This window comes from Rhipicephalus microplus, chromosome 9 (assembly GCF_043290135.1).
Source record: "Rhipicephalus microplus isolate Deutch F79 chromosome 9, USDA_Rmic, whole genome shotgun sequence".
NCBI classification, from domain to species: domain Eukaryota; kingdom Metazoa; phylum Arthropoda; class Arachnida; order Ixodida; family Ixodidae; genus Rhipicephalus; species Rhipicephalus microplus.
The window spans coordinates 18,879,119-18,902,787 of NC_134708.1; the positions used below are offsets into that span (position 1 = coordinate 18,879,119).

At 49.0% G+C, this 23,669-nt stretch overlaps 1 protein-coding gene across 1 annotated transcript; it reads left to right on the top strand.

Annotated features, from left to right (window-relative positions):
- The first annotated feature begins 16 nt into the window (after positions 1 to 16).
- Positions 17 to 5,906, top strand: LOC119165607 (uncharacterized). The gene has a single exon (XM_037417727.2). The coding sequence runs from the start codon at positions 186 to 188 to the stop codon at positions 5,613 to 5,615; it is 5,430 nt and encodes a 1,809-aa protein (XP_037273624.2). The 5' UTR covers positions 17 to 185; the 3' UTR covers positions 5,616 to 5,906.
- The last annotated feature ends 17,763 nt before the right edge of the window (positions 5,907 to 23,669 follow it).

The following is a 23,669-nucleotide window of genomic DNA, read 5'->3' on the forward strand; positions in this document are numbered from 1 at the left end:
TGGTTCCAACAGAAGAAATAATTTCATCTGGTGTTCCAACAGAACCTACTGCCGTTGTCCCATCAGTATCAGTCGGTGTGTCAGTGCCAGAGTCACAAACTAGCATTCCGCCATCTTTCCCCTATTCTGAATTTACGACTGAATTTCCACCAGGACCCTCAGGTGTACCTGCGAAAGAGTCATCAATGCCATCTGGTGTTCCTGGGCAGCCTACTGCAGTCGTTCCTTCAGTGTCGGTGGGAGTGTCAGTACCAGAGGCACCGTCTGGTAGGCAACCATCTTATTATCCGCATGAAGAATCCACGTCGCAGTTGCCATCAAATCCATCATTGGTGCCAACTACTGAGACTATAATACCTGGTGTTCCAGGGCAGCCTACCATTGTCATTCCATCTGTATCAGTGGGTGTCTCACTTCCAGAGCCACAGACTAGTAGACCGCCATCTTTCCCCTATACTGAATTTACGACTGCATTACCGCCAGGACCTTCAGGTATACCTGCGACAGAGTCACCAATGCCATCTGGTGTTCCGGCCCAGCCTACTGCAATCGTTCCCTCGATGTCGGTAGGAGTGTCAGTACCAGAGGCACCAACTGGTAGCCAACCATCCTATCCCCATAGAGAAACTACAACGCCGTTCCCGTTGGTACCAACAGTGGTTCCAACTACTGAGACAATCGTACCTGGTGTTCCTGAGCAGCCTACCGTTGTCGTTCCATCTGTATCAGTTGGTGTTTCACTTCCAGAGTCACAGACTAGTAGACCCCCATTTCTCCCCTATACTGAATTTACGACTGCATTACCACCAGGACCATCGGGTGTACCTGCGACAGAGTCACCAATGCCATCTGGTGTTCCGGCCAAGCCTACTGCAATCGTTCCCTCGATGTCGGTAGGAGTGTCAGTACCAGAGGCACCAACTGGTAGTCAACCATCCTATCCCCATAGAGAAACTACGACGCCGTTCCCGTTGGTACCAACCGTGGTTCCAACTACTGAGACAATCGTACCTGGTGTTCCTGAGCAGCCTACCGTTGTCGTTCCATCTGTATCAGTTGGTGTTTCACTTCCAGAGTCACAGACTAGTAGACCCCCATTTCTCCCCTATACTGAATTTACGACTGCATTACCACCAGGACCATCGGGTGTACCTGCGACAGAGTCACCAATGCCACCCGGTGTTCCTGGCCAGCCTACTGCGGTCGTTCCTTCGATGTCGGTAGGAGTGTCAGTACCAGAGGCACCAGCTGGTAGTCAACCATCCTATCCATATAGAGAAGTGACGACGCCGTTCCCGTCAGTACCATCAGTGGTTCCAACCACAGAAACAATATCATCTGGTGCTCCAGGTGAACCTACCGCTGTTGTTCCGTCGGTATCAGTTGGTGTGTCAGTGCCAGAGTCACAGACTAGCATTCCACCATCTTTCCCCTATTCTGAATTTACGACTGAATTTCCACCAGGACCCTCAGGTGTACCTGCGACAGAGTCACCAATGCCATCTGGTGTTCCTGGGCAGCCTACTGCAGTCGTTCCTTCAGTGTCGGTGGGAGTGTCAGTACCAGAGGCACCAACTGGTAGTCAACCATCCTATCCCTATAGAGAAGTCACGACGCCGTTCCCGTCAGTACCATCAGTGGTTCCAACCACAGAAACAATATTATCTGGTGCTCCAGGTGAACCTACCGCTGTTGTTCCGTCGGTATCAGTTGGTGTGTCAGTGCCAGAGCCACAGACTAGCATTCCACCATCTTTCCCCTATTCTGAATTGACGACTGAATTTCCACCAGGACCCTCAGGTGTACCGGCGACAGAGTCACCGATGCCATCTGGTGTTCCTGGGCAGCCTATTGCAGTCGTTTCTTCGGTGTCGGTGGGAGTGCCAGTAACAGAGGCACCGTCTGGTAGCCAACCATCTTATTATCCGCACGAAGAATCCACGTCGCAGTTGGCATCAATTCCATCATTGGTGCCAACTACTGAGACAATAATACCTGCTGTTACAGGGCAGCCTACCGTTGTCATTCCATCTGTATCAGTGGGTGTCTCACTTCCAGAGTCACAGACTAGTAGACCGCCATCTTTCCCCAATACTGAATTTACGACTGCATTACCGCCAGAACCTTCAGGTATACCTGCGACAGAATCACCAATGCCATCTGGTGTTCCGGCCCAGCCTACTGCAATCGTTCCCTCGATGTCGGTAGGAGTGTCAGTACCAGAGGCACCAACTGGTAGCCAACCATCCTATCCCCATAGAGAAACTACGACGCCGTTCCCGTCAGTACCAACAGTGGTTCCAACCACAGAAACAATATCATCTGGTGTTGCAGGTCAACCTACCGTTGTTGTTCCGTCAGTATCAGTTGGTGTATCAGTGCCAGAATCACCAACCACCAGCCCACCGTCTTTCCCCAATTCAGAATTGAAGACTGAATTACCACCAGGGCCCTCGGGCGTTTCTGCAACAGAGTCATCTATGCCGTCTGGTATTCCCGGTGAGCCTACTGCGGTCGTTCCTTCGGTGTCTGTAGGAGTCTCATTACCAGAGACCCCGACTGCTAGCCAGCCATCTTATCCTCAAGGTGAATTCACGACGCAGTTCCCGTCAGCTCCATCAGTGGTTCCAAATACAGAAACAATACCAGCTGGTGTTTCAGGCCAACCTGCGATTGTTGTTCCATCAGTATCTGTTGGTGTCTCAGTGCCAGAGTCGCAGACCAATGGCCCACCGTTTTCTTCCCCGTCAGAATTTACGGCTTCATTTTCACCTGGTGTTTCCTCAGCTGTGACACCACAAGTACCGCCTTCCGAAACACCAGGTCAACTAATGTTTCCTTCGAGTGTTTCTTCTTTCCCAACAACAGAGGCGTCGCTTCCGTCGGAGGCATCGGGTGAGCCGTCAACTGTTTCTCCATTCGCATCATTGGGTGTGTCCGTGCCAGAAGGAGGGACGCAGCCAACGCTTCCTGCTGAAGAGGAGAGTGGAACGAAGACCCCATATTTCGGAGTCCCTTCGAAAGCGCCATTTCAACCAAGCATAGCTGCTCCTTCTATGTCGGCAACTGTGTCGGTGCCACAGTTTGCTGCGAGTTCGCCATCATTTACACCAGTGACAGGCACGCTTTCATCTGCCATGACTGTTATTCCAACAAGTGAAGTGTCTTTGCCTCGTGGTGTTCCTGGCGAGCCTACTGCCATCGTTCCGTCATCTTCAGTTGGTGTTTTTCTATCTGGTCCTTCGCTTTCTCCTGGAGAAATAAGCTCCCATTTTCCGCCGGGTGGTTCTGCTGTTTCCACGACGGAGGTATCTTTGCCATTTGGTGTAACAAGCTTTCAGGGTGTCCCGGTGCCGTCATACTCAGTAGGTGTTTCAGTGCCAGAAGTAGCGACTTCCACTGCGGTGCCACTTACTGTTGAAACTCGTACGTTGCCCAGTGGTTCCATAGCATCAGAGACGGTGCCGAAAACCCCAGCGCAAATGCCGTCAACATTCCCACGAGGTACACCAGTGGTTATGACAACTCTACCATCAGTTCCGATGGGTCCATATGTTCCCAGGGGAACACTGCCCACGTCATCCGTGAAAGTAAACGTTGAAACTGAGACTACGCCACCATCATTCGCATCTGTTGAACTCTCCACGAACGTGGGTTTTCCATCTGGTCTTCTTCCAACATCTGTGGTCGCAGTTTCTGAAGCAACAGTCGGTGTTTCGGTGCCATCTACATTTGTTCCAACTGTAGCTACGCCAACGACGCCATCTTTTCATGGAACCAAAGTAGCAAATACTTTCACGTCCACTCAGGTACCACACCAGACGGGGCCTGAAGAACCGATCAGCACAACCCCCAGTTTCATTACACCAGAAACTGAAGATATCTGGGCCTTGTTGGTCATCATAAGGACCGACTTGAAGATGTACAAGGTTAATGCTACTGTACTTCATACTCTCTTGATAAAGGCTACAACGATAGGAAGCCATGACGCTTACACCATCATACTTCTCGCCTTAAAGGACCTAAAGGTTACGTGCAAGTACTTGGCGCCTTCGGAGAGGATTAAGGTCGCATACGAAGTCGCCCATTACCTGAAGTCGCATGGGACGAGAATTGCACACGATGTTGTTGTGAAGGCTGTCGGTGTCTTCCTCTGTGCCGTCGACCACAAGGACATAATAACAAAACTGCTTTCCGAAAACACTTATATGATCTCTATTTCCGAAAGTGTAGCAAGTGAGCTATCGTGCCCAGACATGGAACACTTAGTCCACCTGCTCTACGCCGACCGGAACCGGACGAAAATTGAAGAGTCTCCATGCGCCGGTATCCTCTGCGAAGAGGTTCCAGAGAACGTAATGGACACTATAGACATGCTCGTTGACAGGTACTTCCCACAGAAAGCCCACGAGAAGAAGTGGCTTATGCTAGACATTGCGAAGGCGCTTAACCTACAGCCCGAAGAAGATGAAGAGGGTGACGAGATGGTCTACTACAAGATGGGCGACTACGACGTCTTTTTGGAGGAACTACGGGAGCCCACCATTTCCGACGAAGAGAAGGCCCTGCTGTTCGGAAAGTTCTTCGCCGAAGTACGCAAGGTTGCGAAGGCCGAGCGCAAGCTCAGGCTCGACGACCTGGAAGAAGTCTGGAAGATGGGTGGCGGCAAGCTGCCACAGCCCGCGGTGAGGTCGTTTATAGCTCTTCTAAAACTCGTTCACAGCAAGAGAATATCCCTGAAGACCGAAGAGAGGATCCGTCTGCTGAAGCTTGCACTCAGGTGTGATGGTCACGAGTGCACGAAGCTTAGCTCCAGTGACATCCACAACCTCATCTTCGCGTTGTGCAATGTGGGAATTCGCGATGGTTTCGGTCTTCCGAAGGAACTGAAGAGCCAAGTCACAAAGTTTATACTAACGCTGAAAGACAGTTACATCGATTCGATATCGATAAGAAGGTGGAAACGCAGTTCTAACCTTCTGAAACCTAGGTCGCACGATTATCTTTCAGCCAGCTCTCCATCCGAGCTGCGATACCTGAAAGACTGGCTCCAGAAACCCATGGCTATTGCACAGAAGAAAGGGCTCCTAAAGAACACGGGACGTTCTAATGATGACCCATCTGGCAGCAAAGGGTCTGCACTCTCGCAACTTTACAACGCCTACGTAAATGAAAAAAGGCCGGACATTAAGACAGTGCTCGCTGAGCGGTTGCTTGACACATACAACGATTCTTTCAGGCATCTCGGTTCTGAAATCGAAGACACCAAAAAGTTCGTGCTTACTGTTGTTCAGCAGCTGCCGTTGACGTCTTCCAGGCACAACGACTTGGTCCTGGGCATTCTAGAACAATGCATTCGACGAGGCAGCCCTTGTCTCAACATTAGTAGCAGCGAGAGCATAGCACCCCTGAAGGTAATACTACAAAACATGTCGCTAAAGCAAAGTCCGAACTTCGTCCCAAACCTAATTCACCAACTTTTCGCCGCTGCGAAGAAGGCAAGAACCCACGTGGACTTGTCATGGCTGACCAACAATGGCTCGGCGCGCAGAACGTTTCAGACGAGAGTTCCACACCTGCTTGAAACACCGTCTAGAGCTTACAGATTATCCTGAAACACAAGTATCGAATTTAGTACGCACTAAAATCATTCTACTATGCCCGCGGCGAACGAATCTATCGCTAATATTGTTTATTTGTTTGATAGTGTAATAAACCCCTCCGGTGTTTTTTCTTCTTCCTTTTTGTCATTGTTCCCCAAGTTGTGCGCATGTTCCCGTGACATGCGGTGTACAGACCAGCAAATGTGACAGAATCGGCTAATGTACAGCAAATAAAGAAGAAAGAAAATACTGGCGTCCAAACCTGCCGGCCCGGTAAAAGAGAAATAAAGAATAGTCCGGAAATTTTCTGTTTCGTTTTTTTTTTGCGTATTTGTTTCTCGTGATTGAACACGTGACTCTTCTTGTCATTCTGAATAAGAGTGACCAAGTAAGAAATGCGTACGTATCTTTGCCTACACACACCAAAAGAACAAAAAGAAATGACAGCATACCCACGGAGTAAATGACGATGAGTGGGGCGAAGCGTCCGTCCGTCCGTCCGTCCGTCCGTCCGTCCGTCCGTCCGTCCGTCCGTCTGTCTGTGCATAAACTGTGCTTAGTACGCCGGAGGGACGGACTGCCCAAGACCATAAGAAGCTTCGACATTAAGAACAGCAATTTCTTCCTGTACACATCTCGAACTTTAAGGAATTGAAGGATACTTTGCAATTTCCAAAGTGTGTTCGGTAAATGTCTGTACCCATTGAGACGGGATCGATCCGAATAGAGCGGGATGCGCGTATCGCCCTTCTTGCGTGATTGGACACACTGGGCACAGTGAGGCTACGCAAGCAAAACGCCAGCGCTGTGTAGCCCGACGCGAGGCACCGTTGGCCCGTTCCGACGGCCACCTGGCACCACGCCAGGGCACGCATGCACGCGCGAACGTACGTACGGACGTACGGACGGACCGATATAAGCATTAGCCAATGAAGGCTTTCGTCTTAATATTGTTTGCTGCTGCTTCCGCGCGAGGACAGGGGCACGGCCGCCACGGCGGCTGCAGTCACTGCAGATTGCCTCTGTCGGCGCCGCTGCCGCTGGGAGGCGCCACTTACCAGCAACGAGTAAAGTCACTTTAGCGACGAGTTGGCTGACCAGCTTTGGGCAGTACAGCAAGCCGAAGAGGCTGCTCAGGTCCAAGGACTTCGAGGGGTCACGTCAGGCACCACCATCATCACTGATGGAGATTGGAACAGGACAGGGGTTAATCCTGTATCGTTCCGGCCACTTCCGAAGAAAACTGCCGAAACAGCTCTAAATAAAGTTCATTCAGTCCTTCATGAATATATATATATATATATATATATATATATATATATATATATATATATATATATATATATATCGGTGGCAAGTTATTGAAGAACATATTAACAAATGGGAACGCTTCCTAAGCTTTATACTTTAACTTAACATGTCGTTATTGGTCTTGTTGGTTCATAGGTCAAATAGACAAGCTCGAACTGCACGATGAGACAACGCATAAAAACACAGAGAACGTCTGTGTGGGATTTGAAGTTACGCGTGGTCTTTGCGCAGCTTAAGTTTCTCTGCTGAATACTGTAACTACGCTGCTTTACGTAATGCTTTTACTAACACCCACTTTACAGGTGAAAACATCTCTTCAACGCTCGAAATTCGCAGCACTCTAATTGTCGAAACTGACATTCACTACCATTCCTATTCAGCTATCATCATTCAAGGCGGCAGTAAACTACCCGAACGCATCCTAAACGAGCCGCAGTCCTGTTAGCGTGCAAGCTGTCGGTTACCATTCATTTTACCTGCATAACCTGCCTTTCATAGTATGCACCTTATTGCCCATTGCGTTTTTAACGCATTTACATATTTTCTATGATTCATGTTACTCGTTTCCTTTCGCTTTCATGCTGCTTTCTGGAAGCGAGCCGCCGTTCCATGCATTTAACGCGTGTGCACCTGGTTAATGCAACATACCAATATGAGAAAATTGGAAGCTGAATAAATAATGATGGTTATAATGATACAGCTGTCACACAAAAATTATGGCGAAGGGGCAGAACGTATTCACGCCGCAATTGAATTATCTCCTTGCGTTGCCTCTCCTGCTAACCAAACCAACTACTTTGGTTTGGTTAGCAGGAGAGGCTATATACGCAAGGAGGCAACGTGGTTGGTTTAGTTGTGCTGTTCAGAACTTATGCCAGTCACAATCATCTATGAAATAAACATACGAAGAGAACAAGAAAACACTTGAATAAACTACATTTCTTTTATTTGAAACAAAATGATAAATCTATCAGCGAACTTCGATAGAAACATTGGTCTAGGTTAGGTTAGGTTAGGTTGTTGTAGTTAGGCGGCGGATGTAACCTCGCATAATTTGCAGGCAATTGCCCCGCCTGCTTTCCTCTTTGCTAATTGTAGCTAATGTCCTTTGTTTCTTTTTCAACTAAACACGAGCAGGCTCTTAAAATAAAACAAATCGTACATTGTGTTTGTTGTATGGTGCAGCGAGATAGAGTACCGGCGCAATACTGAATGAGGAAACATTGGTCTACCCTACACCTCAGTATGAACGACAGGCACTGCTAGAAGCAGAAGTGAGGTGTTTCATACTTTTCGTCGAAGTTTCAAATGCTAAGCATTTCTTCGCAAACTGCAGACACTTTGAGCGTTTTTATCCATCTATCTATTTAGCCGCCTAATTGCGGGTGCTTTCGTGATCCCCTCCTTAACTTGAAAGCCATATATGTCAGCGACCCAGGTGGTTGAAATTTCTGGAGCACTCCACTACGGCGTCTCTCATAACGATATGGTAGTTTTGGGAAGTTAAATCCCACATGCCAATCAAATCATACATGCCAGCGAACTCACTCGGGAGTCGACCCACTTGGACTCGCTCAGACTCAGATTGAGCCCCGAGTCTGAGCGAGTCCGGGTGAGTAATATGCTAGGCGAGTTTGTTTCCGAGTGGCTGTGTATGAAGAACACTTTAGTTATTGGGAGTCCTAGTGAGTTCTAAGCGCACAATATGTTTAAGGAGGGAGTCTTTGTGAGCTGTACAATTTTTGCCGACCTTAACTCCTCTTAGCTTCTATCTATTTTCTTCCTATTATTCTCCCTTTTGCCCACCCCAAGTGTAGGGTCGCCAACCGAGCCAAGCTTGGTTAACCTCCCTACCCCCCTCCCTCTCTCTCTCTCCCTCTCTCTCTCTGTGTATATATATATATATTATAATGAGGCGTTTTAGAGTTGCACTCTTTTATAGAACAGGAGAGCGGTCACGACACGTCAAGTGGTAATGGCGGAACCAGCCTGAGTCCCCAGCCAACCAAACGTCGTCTTCTTCACCGACTGAGTCATACCCCCTGCCCTTCTGAGTAGCATTCATCTTCTTCACTACATTTTCCTCCCCTCCGGAAAAGAGCCATCCTGGCGACTCATGGGCAGGAGACAATAGAGGGATCGTAATACGGTTTTAGGCGGTCTATGTGGACGGTCTCACGTCCACGGCGTCGTTGATCATGGGGCTGTTCAAGCGGCTCCACGATGTAATTGACGGGTGAAGTTTGTTTAACCACACGGTAAGGTCCGTCATACTTGTACATCAGTTTCGTTGAGAGACCAGGGCTGGTTGATGGGATGCGAAGCCAGACAAGTTCATCCGATGCATAAGAAGCCGGAGGCATCGGGCTATCGCGGTGGTGTTTCTGGCGTTGCTGTTCAGCACTTGTGAATGAGCGGGCAAGCTGACGACACTCTTCCGCGTATTTAGCAGCTTGTGACATCGTCGTCGACTCAGCAACATCCGGGTGGTAAGGAAGGATGGTGTCTAGCGTGCAAGAGGGCTCGCGACCATAAAGGAGGAAATATGGCGAGAAACCAGTGATTGTCTGGACAGCAGTATTATGCGCGTAGGTTACAAAAGGGAGAATACTGTCCCAATTGGTGTGATCGGTTGCGACGTACATCGACAGCATATCTCCTAATGTACGGTTGAATCTTTCTGTAATGCCATTTGTTTGAGGATGATACGCGGTGGTGGTGCGATGAATGACTTGGCATTCCTTGAGAAGCGATTCGACAGCGTCCGACAAAAACACACGCCCTCGGTCACTCAGGAGTTCACGTGGTGCACCGTGACGTAAAATAATCTGATGCAGTATGAAACGACCGACGTCGCTGGCTGACGCAGAAGAGAGTGGTGAAGTTTCTGCGTAGCGCGTAAGGTGATCGATAGCGACGATTACCCAGCGATTTCCAGCCGGTGTAATCGGAAGAGGTCCATACAGATCAATACCAACACGGTCAAACGGTCGGGCAGGACAAGGTAAGGGTTGTAGTGGAGCTGGAGAAGTTGGAGTGGGATTCTTCCGGCGTTGACAAGCGAGACAGGAACGTACGTAGCGACGGACGAAGCGATACATTCCACGCCAGTAGTAGCGGTGGGACAGGCGGGTGTAGGTTTTTAACACTCCGGCATGGGCGCATTGTGGGTCGGCGTGAAAAGAGGCGCATATGTCTGAGCGGAGACTTCTGGGAATGACTAGAAGCCATTGGCGTCCTTCGGAGAGATAATTACGTCTGTATAGCAAACCATCTCTGATAACGAAGTGCTGTATTTGACGGCGCATACTTCTAGGGATATTTTGCGAGGGAGTTCGATTCAACAAGTTGATAAGTGAAGCGATCCAAGGATCTTTTTGTTGCTCCTGTCGCATGTCACTGACACTAAGTGCAGATACGTCGGGGGCAGGCGAAGACGGCGGCTTGTCACTACATCGTAGAGGTGATCGGGACAACGCGTCTGCGTCGGAATGTTTTCGGCCAGATCGGTAAACGACGTGGATGTCGTACTCTTGTAGCCGAAGCGCCCAACGGGCAAGCCGGCTGGTGGGATCTTTTAACGAGGAGAGCCAACATAATGCATGATGATCTGTAACCACGCTGAATGGGCGCCCGTAAAGATATGGTCGAAACTTGCCTATGGCCCATATGATGGCTAGACACTCTTTTTCGGTGACAGAATAGTTGGCTTCTGCTTTTGTGAGTGCACGGCTGGCGTAAGAGACGACGTACTCATCAAATCCAGGTTTATGCTGGGCGAGCACAGCACCGAGGCCAACTCCGCTAGCATCCGTGTGTATTTCCGTCGGGGCAAGAGGATCAAAATGTCGCAGTATAGGAGGTGACGTAAGAAGGTGGCGGAGTGTGGCAAATGCATCATCACAAGCTGACGACCAACTAGAAAGGTCTTTGTTGCCGGCAAGAAGGTCAGTCAAGGGCGATATGATGGAGGCGAAGTTGCGAATAAAACGACGAAAATATGAACATAAACCGAGGAAGCTGCGAAGTTCTTTTAAGGTCTTCGGCTTGGGAAATTCGGCAACGGCACGGAGTTTCGTCGGATCCGGAAGAATGCCATCTCTAGATACAACATGGCCCAAAATTAGGAGTTGTCGAGCGCCGAAGCAGCACTTCTTCAAGTTGAGCTGTAGACCGGCGGCGGTGAGGCAAGTAAGCACTGTCTCGAGCCGCTGAAGATGCGTTGAAAAGTCGCTTGAAAATATTACAACATCGTCTAAATAGCACAGACATGTCTGCCATTTCAGGCCACGGAGGATGTTGTCGATCATGCGCTCGAAAGTGGCAGGCGCATTGCAGAGCCCAAATGGCATGACGTTAAATTCATATAAGCCATCAGGGGTAACAAAAGCCGTCTTGGGGCGATCAGCCTCAGCCATGGGAACCTGCCAATAACCTGAACGCAGATCTAGTGACGAGAAGAACTCCGCGCCTTGTAAGCAGTCAAGGGCATCGTCTATGCGAGGTAGCGGGTAAACATCTTTGCGCGTGATCTTATTCAACCGGCGGTAGTCGACGCAGAATCTTATTGAGCCATCCTTTTTCTTGACTAGAACAACTGGGGAGGCCCACGGGCTGTTAGAGGGCTCAATAACACCTCGCTTCAACATGTCGTCAACTTGTTCCGCGATTATGCGACGCTCAGATGCCGATACCCGATACGGACGCTGACGTAAAGGAGCGTGAAGGCCAGTGTCGATTTCGTGAGATACAGTGGAAGCACGGCCCAAAGTCAGTTGCTGGTGGTCGAAGCTGGCACGGAAGCGCTCGAGGAGGGCGATGATGTCGGTGCGCTGCTGGGCCGTAAGGTTGGGGTCGATGCAGCGCGAAATTGCGTCGGTGAATGATGGGGAAGAGGATGACGCGCAGCAATCAACAGCATCAATAGGTAGCGTAGTCGAGTGGTCAGGAACTACACGTGCACTCGAGGGATCAATGTCATCGGCAAAGCCCAGGCACTCTCCGCACAGTAACTTGGAAGGCGAGGGAAACGGTTTTGATACATAAATTGCACTTGATCCATCGTGAATATTCAGAACGGCGAAAGGAATCAGGAAGCACTTGCGGCGAACAGCGGTTACAGAAGGCGTAAAAAGAACAGTTGAGCCACTAGAGACGTCACAGGAAAGCGGAACTAGGGCGGACGAGAACGGGGGTATCGAAGTGTCGGCGGCAACGAAAACTTTTGCAGGTGAAAGGGACGAGTCGAGTGAAGCAGCGTCGCATAACGGCGCGAACTCCACTTCCGCGCGAGCACAGTCGATGACGGCATGATGAGTGCAGAGAAAGTCCCAGCCTAATATAATGTCATGGGAACACTGCGGGAGCACTACGAACTCGACGACATATATATTGTCAGCAATAACGACACGTGCTGTGCATGCAGCAAAAGGGCGAATTCGTTGCTCGCTCGCAGTGCTTAAAACGAAGTCGTGTAGAGGCATCGTGACTTTTTTTAGTCGACGGCAAAGTTTTTCAGTCATTACAGACACTGCGGCGCCAGTATCGACCAATGCAAAAACAGGTATACCTTCAACGGAGACAGCAACGACGTTGGACGGCGAAAAACAAGGTCTTGTGGAGTTCGAAAGATCCGCAGTTCTTGCCCCCGGAACCGCGGCTCCTAGTTTTCCTCAGGGACAGGGCGAGGTCGACGGAGCATAGGGGAAAGGGAACGGCGTTGAGGTGAAGGCGACCGGTGTCTGTTGAAGTTCCGGCGAGGTGAAAATGTGTCCATGGTGGTAGTCTCGCCATATACAGCCGGCTCCGGTCGTGGGGGTAAATCATAATTGTTGGGCCTGACGTCGTCACGCAGGAAAAACTCACGCCGTCGACAAAATCGTGCCACGTGACCCGCAATTCCACAGGCGAAGCATATGGGGCGGTTGTCTTGAGTGCGCCAAGGGTTCTGAAAGCGTCGAGGTGGTGGTCGGGAGATAGGACGGGCAGCCTGGTACATAGGCTCAGTCGGTACGACAAAGGGACGCGTGGACGTAGGCGTTCGCGACAAAGAAACGTGGCCGTTCGCGACAGGTGGACGTCGGGTTCCGTTCAGTGCTTCGGCATAGGTCAATGGAGCAGCCACAGGTGGTGCGTGAGCTGTTGGTAGCGCCTCGGACACTTGCTCCTGGACTACTCGCTGTATTGATGGCGCTAAAGTAGATGGGGCACTTTCGGAGGTATAAGGCACGAGGGACAACTGGCGTGCGACCTCCTCTCGTACAAATTGCTTGATCTCGAGAAGCAAAGTGGTGTGATCTATAGAGCCAGCCGACGTTAAAGCGGAGATGGTTGCACATGGCGCGGTAGCACGACGAGTGGTGTCACGCTGTTTCCAGAGCTCATCATAGCTCTGACACAGTTGGATCACTTCCGCTACCGTTTGCGGGCTTTTGGCGACAAGCATCTGAAATGCGTCGTCAGTCACGCCTTTCAAGATGTGTTTGATCTTCTCGGCTTCTGTCATGGCCGAGTTGACACGCCGGCAAAGGTCGACCACATCTTCGATATAACTGGTGTAATGCTCACCATTCTGCTGAGCCCTGGTACGCAAGCGCTGTTCGGCCCGTAGTTTGCGAAGTGCTGGACGGCCAAACAAGTCCGCAAACGCCGTTCGGAAGGCCGACCAGGTGGGGAGGTCTCTCTCGTGATTACGGTACCACAGACTGGCGACGTCGGTCAAATACAATTGGACGACAGTAAGCTTGTGTGCATCGTCCCACTTGTTGTGCTTGCTCACCCGGTCGTATTCGTCGAGCCAGTCTTCCGCGTCTTTGTCATCGGTTCCACTGAAGGTAGGTGGATCGCGTTGCCGAAAGGAGCCAAGACAGACAGGAGCTGCAGTAGTTGGAGCCGAGGCGGCCGCCTGCTGATCCTCGTCCGTGGACATCGTAGCAACTGGAGGCAACGTACGGTTTCGCAGTTCCAGGATTAGGCGTTACCCAGCATCTCCACCAATTATAATGAGGCGTTTTAGAGTTGCACTCTTTTATAAAACAGGAGAGCGGTCACGACACGTCAAGTGGTAATGGCGGAACCAGCCTGAGTCCCCAGCCAACCAAACGTCGTCTTCTTCACTACAATATATATATATATATATATATATATATATATATATATATATATATATATATATATATATATATATATATATATATATATATATATATATATATATATATATATATATATATATATATATATATATATATATATATATATATATATATATAGAAGTGTGCGAGACCCCGATATACGAGACCCCACAAACTATATATACCCACTATAGGCTGCTTTTGAACCATTCTGCAAAGTATTCACCCATTCACCCGCACAGCCTTCTCGGAACTATTTTCGACAAAAAAGATATGCAGCCGTAACGTTGGTGATACGCCAATATTGGTTGCAGTGCTGGGTCATCAAATTTTGTAAACACTACATATATGTACAGTCAACCAAAAACGTTCATGGACCACGCGAGCGCGTAGCCAGAAGCCTCTTCAGGACCCTTCCGCAACGTCAGCGGCATTCGACAGTATCGCAGCGCCCGAGACGCATCTCTCTATTAGCGTGATGCCAGCAGTTCCTTCACGTGACGTCATCATGAAATACGCTCTCTATTGCTTGATGTGCGACAGATATCTGTTGTGAATTGTCTCCTTCCCGATTTTGCTATGCAATCACACACCTGTTCTGTTTTGCCCCGCAGGAATATCAGGTGCGATGAACTGATACCACTTCGTTTCCTGCGTGTGCCATTGCGCAAGCCACGATTGCAACTATAGCCCCGCCGCGGTGGCCTAGGGGCTAAGGTACTCGGCTGCTGCCCTGCAGGTCGCGCGATCGAATCCCGGCTACGGCGGCTGCATTTCCGATGGAAGCGAAAATGTTGTAGGCCCGTGCGCTCAGATTTGGGTACACGTTAAAGAACCCCAGGTGGTCGAAATTTCCGGAGCTCTCCACTACGGCGTCTCTCATAATCATAGCGTGGTTTTGGGACGTTAAAACGCACACATCAATCAAATCAATCGAGACTGCAACTAGTAGTATTCATGCCAATATTCTTGTGTTTTACGAAGAAGTAAGTGGCGAGAAGTACACAGCGCTTGTTGAAAAGGGTTGTGAAGGCGAGGAAAAAACTACCGTCTCATCTTAGAACTCGGCGTGCTAACAATAATTGTTGGGGTTTAACGCACCAAAACCACCATACGGTTATGAGAGACGCTGTAGTGGAGAAGCTCCGGAAATTTCGATCACGTTGGGTTCTTTAACGTGCACATAAATATAAATACATGTACCGCAAGCACTTTCGCCTCCATCGAAAATGCGGCTGCCGCGGCCTAGATTCAATCTCGCAGATTCGATCCCGAGATTCGACCACATGCACGGCGGTTAACTCGGCGTGGTTCAGGTGTCTTTTAAAGGCAACTAAAACACCCGAGAAAGGTATATAACAGCTGTATCTTGCCGGTACTTAGCTACGGAGCAGACACCTGGAGACTTACAAAGAGGGTTCAGCTTAAATTGAGGACGACGCAGCCTGCAATGGAAAGAAAAATGGTAGGTGTAACCTTAAGAGACAGGAAGAGAGCAGAGTGGATTAGGGAACAAACGGGGGTTAAGGATATCATAGATGAAATCAAGAAGAAGAAATGGACATGGGCCGGGCATGTAGCGCGTAGACAGGATAACCGCTGGTCGTTAAGGGTAAGTAACTGAATTCCCAAAGAAGGCAAACAGGTTAGGGGGAGACAGAAGGTTAGGTGGGCACATGAGATTAAGAAGTTTGCGGGTATAAAGTGGCAGCAGCAAAGACAGGACCGAGTTAACTGGCGGAACATGGGAGAGGCCTTCGTCCTGCAGTGGACGTAGTCAGGCTGATGATGATGATGAAAACACCCGTTCTACCAATACGTCATCCGTGACGAGCACACGAGACGTGGGAAAAACAGTCAGGCTCATAGAATGCTGCGCCGCCGTGTGCTTCGGCAGCCGCAGGTGCATTGACAATTCTATACGGCCCGTCATAATAAGCGTGCTATTGAACTGACGGTTCCCCTGACTGCAGTGATTGCCGTGCTATACGCTTGTCGTGCTTTGAATGGCGTTCTTCGGTTGACAGGGTGCGCACATCCGTCGGCAAAATAAGTCAGGACGTGCGATCGACGACCGCAATATGATAAAACTAAAGTCTCTGGATGTTCTTGGGAAAGTACCATCTTTCTTTTAACTGAAGCCGCCACGCCGAGCACCCTCCTCTCCCACCTTCCACCTCTCCCACCATTCACCTCTCCGCTACACGGGCCGTCGCCCGGGAAATACGTCACTATCCTATCAAGAATGCTACGATAATGAACGTGCTGCGCGTGACTTAGAATTATACCAGACGCCCAGCGATAGTGAAAGGAGAGGCACGACTGATAGATGTGTGGCGATGGATAGGCGTTGCGCCCGTTATCAGCGTGACATGACATTCTTGATTGGAAAGTGGCGCGGGCCGGGTTATAGAGCCGGCGCCCAGACGGTGACCCAATGGGAGAGGATATAGATAAGGTTTGGACACTTGGGTGAGGAGGGGTGGACACTTTGGAGAGAAGGGTTGGACACTTTGGAGAAGAGATGGAGGAGAGTGACGCTACTTTCTCTATTAAGTGACTTCAGAGAAAACTGCATCACCGTGCCATCTGACGTGGTGAGTGCACATGCGCGTCCTTGCATTTTCGCGTCCATATCTTTTTACTCGCTTACAGCGGACTAAGTGATTACACGTAGCGTTGTGCGCCAGGCGTCGCTTTCTTCGATCCGTGACGCGCTCAGTTTTGCGGGGGCACGATGGCCGTGGAGGGTATGCTGCTCGCTATGGCCTGATTAAATACATACCATCTTTTGTCTCAGTGGCAAACCGGCACCACAGTCATCCTTATGTCTGACGCCTAGCGCGAATCGCTATACGTGCAATCACCTAATCAGCTGCGAGCTAGTAGCGAGATATACCCTCGTATTCTAGAACGTCCCTCAGCTCAACGCTTCACCTTCACTTGAGAAGGCCGACTGGAGCGCCGTCTCTAGGCAGAGAAAGTCACTGCATATCAGCGATAATCTGCCACGATTACATAGTAGCGCAGCGTCAGTTTCAGCCGAGCAGTGGCTCAGTGCTCAACTCTGTCAAGTGAAGGGTGAAAGTCGAGTCGAGGAGCGTTTGTGAATACGAAGGTTAGATGTGAAAATGGAAGGAAGCGCATGCGCACTCACCACGTCAGATGGCGCGGCGATGCAGTTTTATCAGATTGTGGTCGTCGCTCGCGCGTCCCCCGGACTTATTTTCGCAGACGGTTTACGTCGCGCTCGCTCTGTCTTATTGTTGAACAGTTTTTGCTGTTTTGTAAAAAGAAGGCTGGATAGATGTGTGCCTGTTCTCCCGTTGACTCTGAGTAAGTTACACCAGGCTTGTCGACGCGACGACATGCGACGTTCCATCAAGGTCGTGGCTGTGTCAACGGCTTCGTGAATGCGACGATCTGGTCAACTGTAGGTGAGTAGTCCTATCAGACTTGATTATTGAGTGTCAAGAGCCGCTAGATCAAACGCCCATCGAGTAGTTGATTGCTGGACAAGATATATGTTTACCGAGTTCAGCATAGCGCATGCTTTACTTAATCGACTTCAAAACATGCTCTGGGAACTATTAGCTGAGTTCACTTAAGATATGTGCCAGCATTACGGCAGGACGCGTTACCGGAAAGTTTAACGCCGTATTATCGGTGCCGATTGTGACTGTCGCAAAATATATCGCAATTCTGGATTTCGCACTTTTATGCGCTTGATTAGGATGCTATTTGCACTGTCGCAATTAATGTGCTTGCGCTGAAATTGGGAATCATTCGCCATGGCAGCGGTTTTGATGCCAAGTGCAGGGCAATGTATATGGTTGGAGGTGCGGTCATTGATTGATTCAAGGTGAAAACTCATTGACGTTTCGGGACCCGTACAGGTTTCTTGATCACACTAAGCAGGCAAAAGCCGTAAGTTGCTTTTTATTATAAACTGTGATGTAATGAGGGGGTGTAGCTTGCAGCCTACCGTAAATACTTGACTAAGAGTTGCGCTCGTGCAAGGACGTGCTCCCCCCGATTCGGCGATCCAAGCTGAGGAAAAAAAAAAAAAATCCTCGCCAGCCATCTAGAGTGTCGTGGCGTCTCGCGTATGGCGCGTTTCGCGGGAGGCACCAGATGGCAGTAACTGTTCTGCGGCTTCGTGACGCGGCGCCATCACTGAACCAACGTCATCACTGCACCAATGCGCTGTCGCTGATCCAATGCCATGGATGGACGGCACTGAGGAGCAGTGGCGTAGCCAGGGAGTAGAATTCCAAGCCCGTGTCTCCTCCCCCCCCCCTCCAGAATTTTTTTTTCGCCATAGTATACAGAGCGAAAGCTGACCATTTCAAAGATGAGCCTTCCCATTCCCCCGAACAAATTTCTGCCTACACCCCTGCTCCGGACAATTGGATACGTGAAGATGCGGATGACCCAAGCAGCAGCCACGTGACTTTGGTGTTCTTTTAATGTACCCGCGAAATCACCAGCTTCGCCGATGTAAGCGCAGCTACAGTCTACGCATAGTATTTTTGTAGACAACACCGGCGTATTTCTCGCTAAGCCATATTTCACGCTCCAAAGCTGATTCGTCAGCTCGTTGGACGCCATGTGCGCAACGTGAAGGTCGTACCTTGAGAAGATACGTCCCTTAGCTTTGCTTACCACGTGAACATACGGGACGCCAGCTCGTCTCCAAAACAACCTGCCTTGGGATGGCCCGCGACTGAGGTCACGTTCTTCAACCTCTTTAATGAAGGGGCTGCATAAAGGCATTCGACTGTGCCGACGCATCTGTCAATCATAGTGACTTAAAAAGAACTTGCTGTTCGACGAGTTGGTGACTGATTGCATGACATTGTGATCTCCCCCCTCTGCCTCATCCACCCGGCTTCCACCTCTGTGCGCGCGCCTAGGGTTTCGACAAGAAGACTCGTTTCAGGTCAGGCCGCAGACCTGTGAACATGTAGATATGAAAAATCCTTGAATCCGGCTGTCGCTGGAGTTGACGAGTGGCCTTGTCTTCTTTGATGTAGCAATATAAGTCAAGACCAAACGTTGAAACGCCGGACCGGCACCCTCTGCGTGCGAAGATATCATTTTCACGAAACCTTCATCGTCTCCTGAACTTCTTGCGTCATTAGAACAAGGGACAGATATAAGCAGACGGTAATCGTCCCTTGAATGCATCACATGGTGGCACTTGTGCTGCCGAACTGAAAGTGCTAGCTTGCCCCAAGGGTAGTTGTTGAAACGTGACCCTTTCACCCCCTCCCCCTTACCTTCGCAATGGAGAAATCTGCACGCATCTACGGTCGAAAAGATGGCCCCGGCGACATTCCCCGTTCCGTGACTGATACTCTTCTTCTCACCACACTGTCTCCTCTGTTATGTTCGTCCCGCATTTCTATGCGCTGTTATTAGATGAACATGAATAAAAAAACTAGTGTCGCATTCGCGCTCTAGCAAAATAGCACATTAGAGAGGAGGAAAAATAAAGCGTGAACCGAACGAGCAAAAACGAAAAACGCTAATGAACCCACTCGAGCCGCTTACAACGCAATGAAACATGCAGGTGGCAGTGAGTAAACAGGCATTGCAAGACTAAGGGAGCTCGAAAGCTCAACTCGTGTAAGCTCGTCTCTCCGAACGCGCACATGTCTCTCCCCACATCCGATCCCTGTGTGAAGTAGCATCTTCTTAATCGTCTTCCTCCTCTCCTTCTTCCGCTTTTCTTCTTCTTTCTATTCTTGCTTTGCACCAGCACACAGCATAAAAACAAAAAGAGGCCTCGCACCATCACTTGTCGTTTGCAGCGCCCAGCCTGGCCCACAGGCGGGGCTACAGTCACGAGTCTCACTGCGAGCGGCAAAACAAGAGCATTAACAGATTCACGACCGTCCGAGACGAGCCCGTGATTCCGCCTTGGTGGCCCACCTTCCTCTCTTGCTACTCACTTCCTAAGAAAAAAAAATGAAAGATGACGAACTAGAAACGATGGGCGAAGGCTGTGCAGAAGAGTCGCAACCCGAGCCGGCCCGCATAACCGAACAGAACCGCGCGTATACATCTACGTGGGAGCGGAAAGTCTCAAAACTTATGGTGTAAGAGCAAGCTATGTGTGTGTGAGTGGGATAGTGAGAGAGAGGTTGAGGCGCCAGTGAAGAAAGGTGGTAAAACGCGTCAAGAAGTGGCCGAGTCAGTGGGCCTTGTATCAGTCGACAAGGACTGCGGCATCCACCGATGATGAAGAACGCCATAAGAGCGAGAGCATGGCAACAAAAAAATGATCGTGTACGTGCCAGTGTGGGAAAGGGGAAGGAGGGAAGAGGGAAAGAAAGAAAAGAGGAGAGCAGGCTAGAAACGACGCGCTTTGTACGAGAAGGCTGCTGGAAGAGCCGTGAATAAGAGAGAGAGAGAGAGCTGAGGAGAAAGGAAAGCCCCACGTGGACAACCTGCAATTTGCTAGATGATGAATTCGGTAATGAGAGACGGGAGCGAAGAATACGATGAGTCTACGCACTCTTGGCTCGCACTGTTGTGTGCCGCCCCTAATGTGGAGCTGTTTTCATTTTGTACTGTTCTTTCCTCTCATGGTTCTGCATCATCAGCAGCTACTTCTTGTTCTCGGATATTCATGAGCACCGTAGTACAGGGAGTTTGGAAAAACTTGTCTCCCAAGTCGCATGGTTGTACGGGTAGCGCCACCACGGCTCGGCATGGGGGGGGTTCGCATTAAGTACCGAAGAAGTAAAAAAAAAATGAAGTAGCATTCTGTATATTCGCAAGAACATATGCAAGAACATGCATGCAGTCACACTCCGAGACGCGGTGCTATTTCGACTGAGTGGAGATGGCACCTACCCACCTTCTCTTCGTGTACGAAGAGAAGGGGGTCCTTTTTTTTGGATATTTATTTCGGAAGGGACGGTGACCCTTGGGGGGTCCAGAGAAGAACGAAGCCGTAAATTAGAAACGTGAGATTTCGTTTCTGTGAGAGCGAGTCTGCGGCGCGAAGTAGCGCGGTGTAATTTCGGCCTTCCTTTCCAATTTAGCGCGTTCAATGTATAGACACCCTGATACTCCGGCCAAAAGGAAAGATTTATTTTGGGGACGTTTCCATCCGCGCCGTTCGACGGGGTTTTAACGTTTCTCGAATTAAGGCGCTTCGAAATTCGCTCACGACAACATTCAAAAGGAAATTATTTTAAGTAAAAAAAAAGAAAGTGGACCGAGTACGCCGCGATCAGAAGCTGTTAACGCGGAATTCGATGGCTCACCTCGCGGGGAGTGAACTCTTTTCTCGCCGTACCCTTTAATTTTCTAGCAATTCTCGTTCAATTAGGCCCATGTCGGCGCAGCTGAATTTCGGCTGCCCAACAAAGTAACATTAGAAAGACCAAAGCTACACCGCTGTCTTTTATATTGACGTACCTCTCTCTGCGAATCAGGATCCAAGGTGTTCATCGCGGCATCACTATACAGCTCTGCAGAAAAAAAAAGGGTCACAGGATATCCACGAGATGAATGATGACGAGTGGGGTGAAGCGGACGTACGGACGGACTGACGTATGCTTCACTCCACTCATCACCATTCACTCCGTGGATATGCTTTGATACCGTTTTTATTGACATGCAATCATTTTAGAATCATTTTATTTTTCGCGTCAAACAAGGGAGAGAATACATGATTAGTATGTACAGAAGGTGGTACAATAGTAAGAACTGAATTGGGACCTCCTGTACATGAAAACGAAGTCAATAACACAAGTAAAATGGCAACTCATGGACTTAGTAATAGGATTATTAATAATAAGAATGACTATTCGAATCAAGTAAGGAAATAACTTATAAACAGCGTTAAAAAAAGCATCGAACAAGTAATGTGCCATATTCGATGAAAGTAGGGACAAAGCGAAAGATGATTTCAAAAGGAATAAATAGTAATGCAACGTAGTAAAGCTCAAACCAATAAACAAAATATAAAGAAAAATAAGGGAACTCACAGAAAAGGGATACAAGAATGAGGAAAGATGAGGAGATAGACAAAAAACTGCCGAATGAAAACACCTAATGCCGTGAAGAACCGGAATCAAACAAATCAAACAGAAAATGTTTAAGTTCAGATCAGAATCTATGAGCATTTAGTGATTTTAGAGTCGACGGTAGTGAATTCCACGAAGCAAGTGCTGAGAAATGTAGCGACTGCTTGCCGTAATTTGTGCGAACGATGGGTAAAATGAATTTATTGTTTCCAGCTATATGTAATGCTGGAAACATTGCATTGCTGAGTAATTCAGGGGACGAATTGCAACTCATGATTACGGAGTTAGACAATGAGAGCAAAAGGTGGGTCTTAAAATTAATCTGCAGAAAACGAAAGTAATGTACAACAACCTCGGAAAGGAGCAGCGCTTCGAGATAGGTAATAGTGCACTTGAAGTTGTAAAAGACTATGTCTACTTAGGGCAGGTAATAACCGCTGAGCCTAACCACGAAATTGAAGTAACTAGAAGAATAAGAATGGGGTGGAGCACATTCGGCAAGCATTCTCAAATTATGACAGGTAGATTGCCGCTATCCCTCAAGAGGATGGTATATAACAGCTGTATCTTGCTGGTACTTAGCTACGGGGCAGAAACCTGGAGACTTACAAAGAGGGTTCAGCTAAAATTGAGGACGAAGCAGCGAGCAATGGAAAGAAAAATGGTAGGTGTAACCTTAAGAGACAAGAAGAGAGCAGAGTGGATTAGGGGACAAACGGGGGTTAAGGATATCATAGTTGAAATAAAGAAGAGGAAATGGACATGGACCGGGCATGTAGCGCGTAGACAGGATAACCGCTGGTCATTAAGGGTAACTAACTGGATTCCCAGAGAAGGGAAGCGGGTTAGGGGGAGACAGAAGGTTAAGTGGGCAGATGAGATTAAGGAGTTTGTGGGTATAAATTGGCAGCAGCAAGCACAGGACCGGGTTAACTGGTGTAACATGGGAGAGGCCTTTGTCCGGCAGTGGATGTAGTCAGGCTGATGATGATGATGATGATGATGATGATGATGATGATGATGATGATATGTAATGCAACTGGTTACTACGACTACGACACGGGACGTATGACCAATGGCGTAAGGAGCTTCGCACCTTAAAAAAAAAATTCACGCACATCTACGAAATGAATGCTGATGATGAGGCGAAGCAGTGTGCGTCGCATCATGAATCATGGCCTTCTATTTTCTTCTCGTTAACATCCTTTTACTTTGTTTTTCTCCCGATGTGGTGGTGCAGTGGTTATGACACCCGACTGCTAACCCGATGGTCGCAGAATCCAGTTCCGGCTGCGGTGGCTGCATTTCCGATGGATGCGGAAATGTTGTAGGCCCGTGTGCTCAGATTGAGGTGCACGTTAAGGAACCCCAGGTGGTCGAAAGTTCCGGAGCCCTTTTGTGTCCTTCTTGTCTCTGTGTCGTCGTTTTGTTCTCGCGCTATAACTGTAAGGCGTCTTCCGTAAGCATAGCGTGATTTTGGGACGGTATAAACCCCAGGTATGATTACTTTGTTTTGTTTTTTCTAACATTTTATTTTGTCATTTGATTCGATTGATGGGTGGCTAAATGTCGGTGTT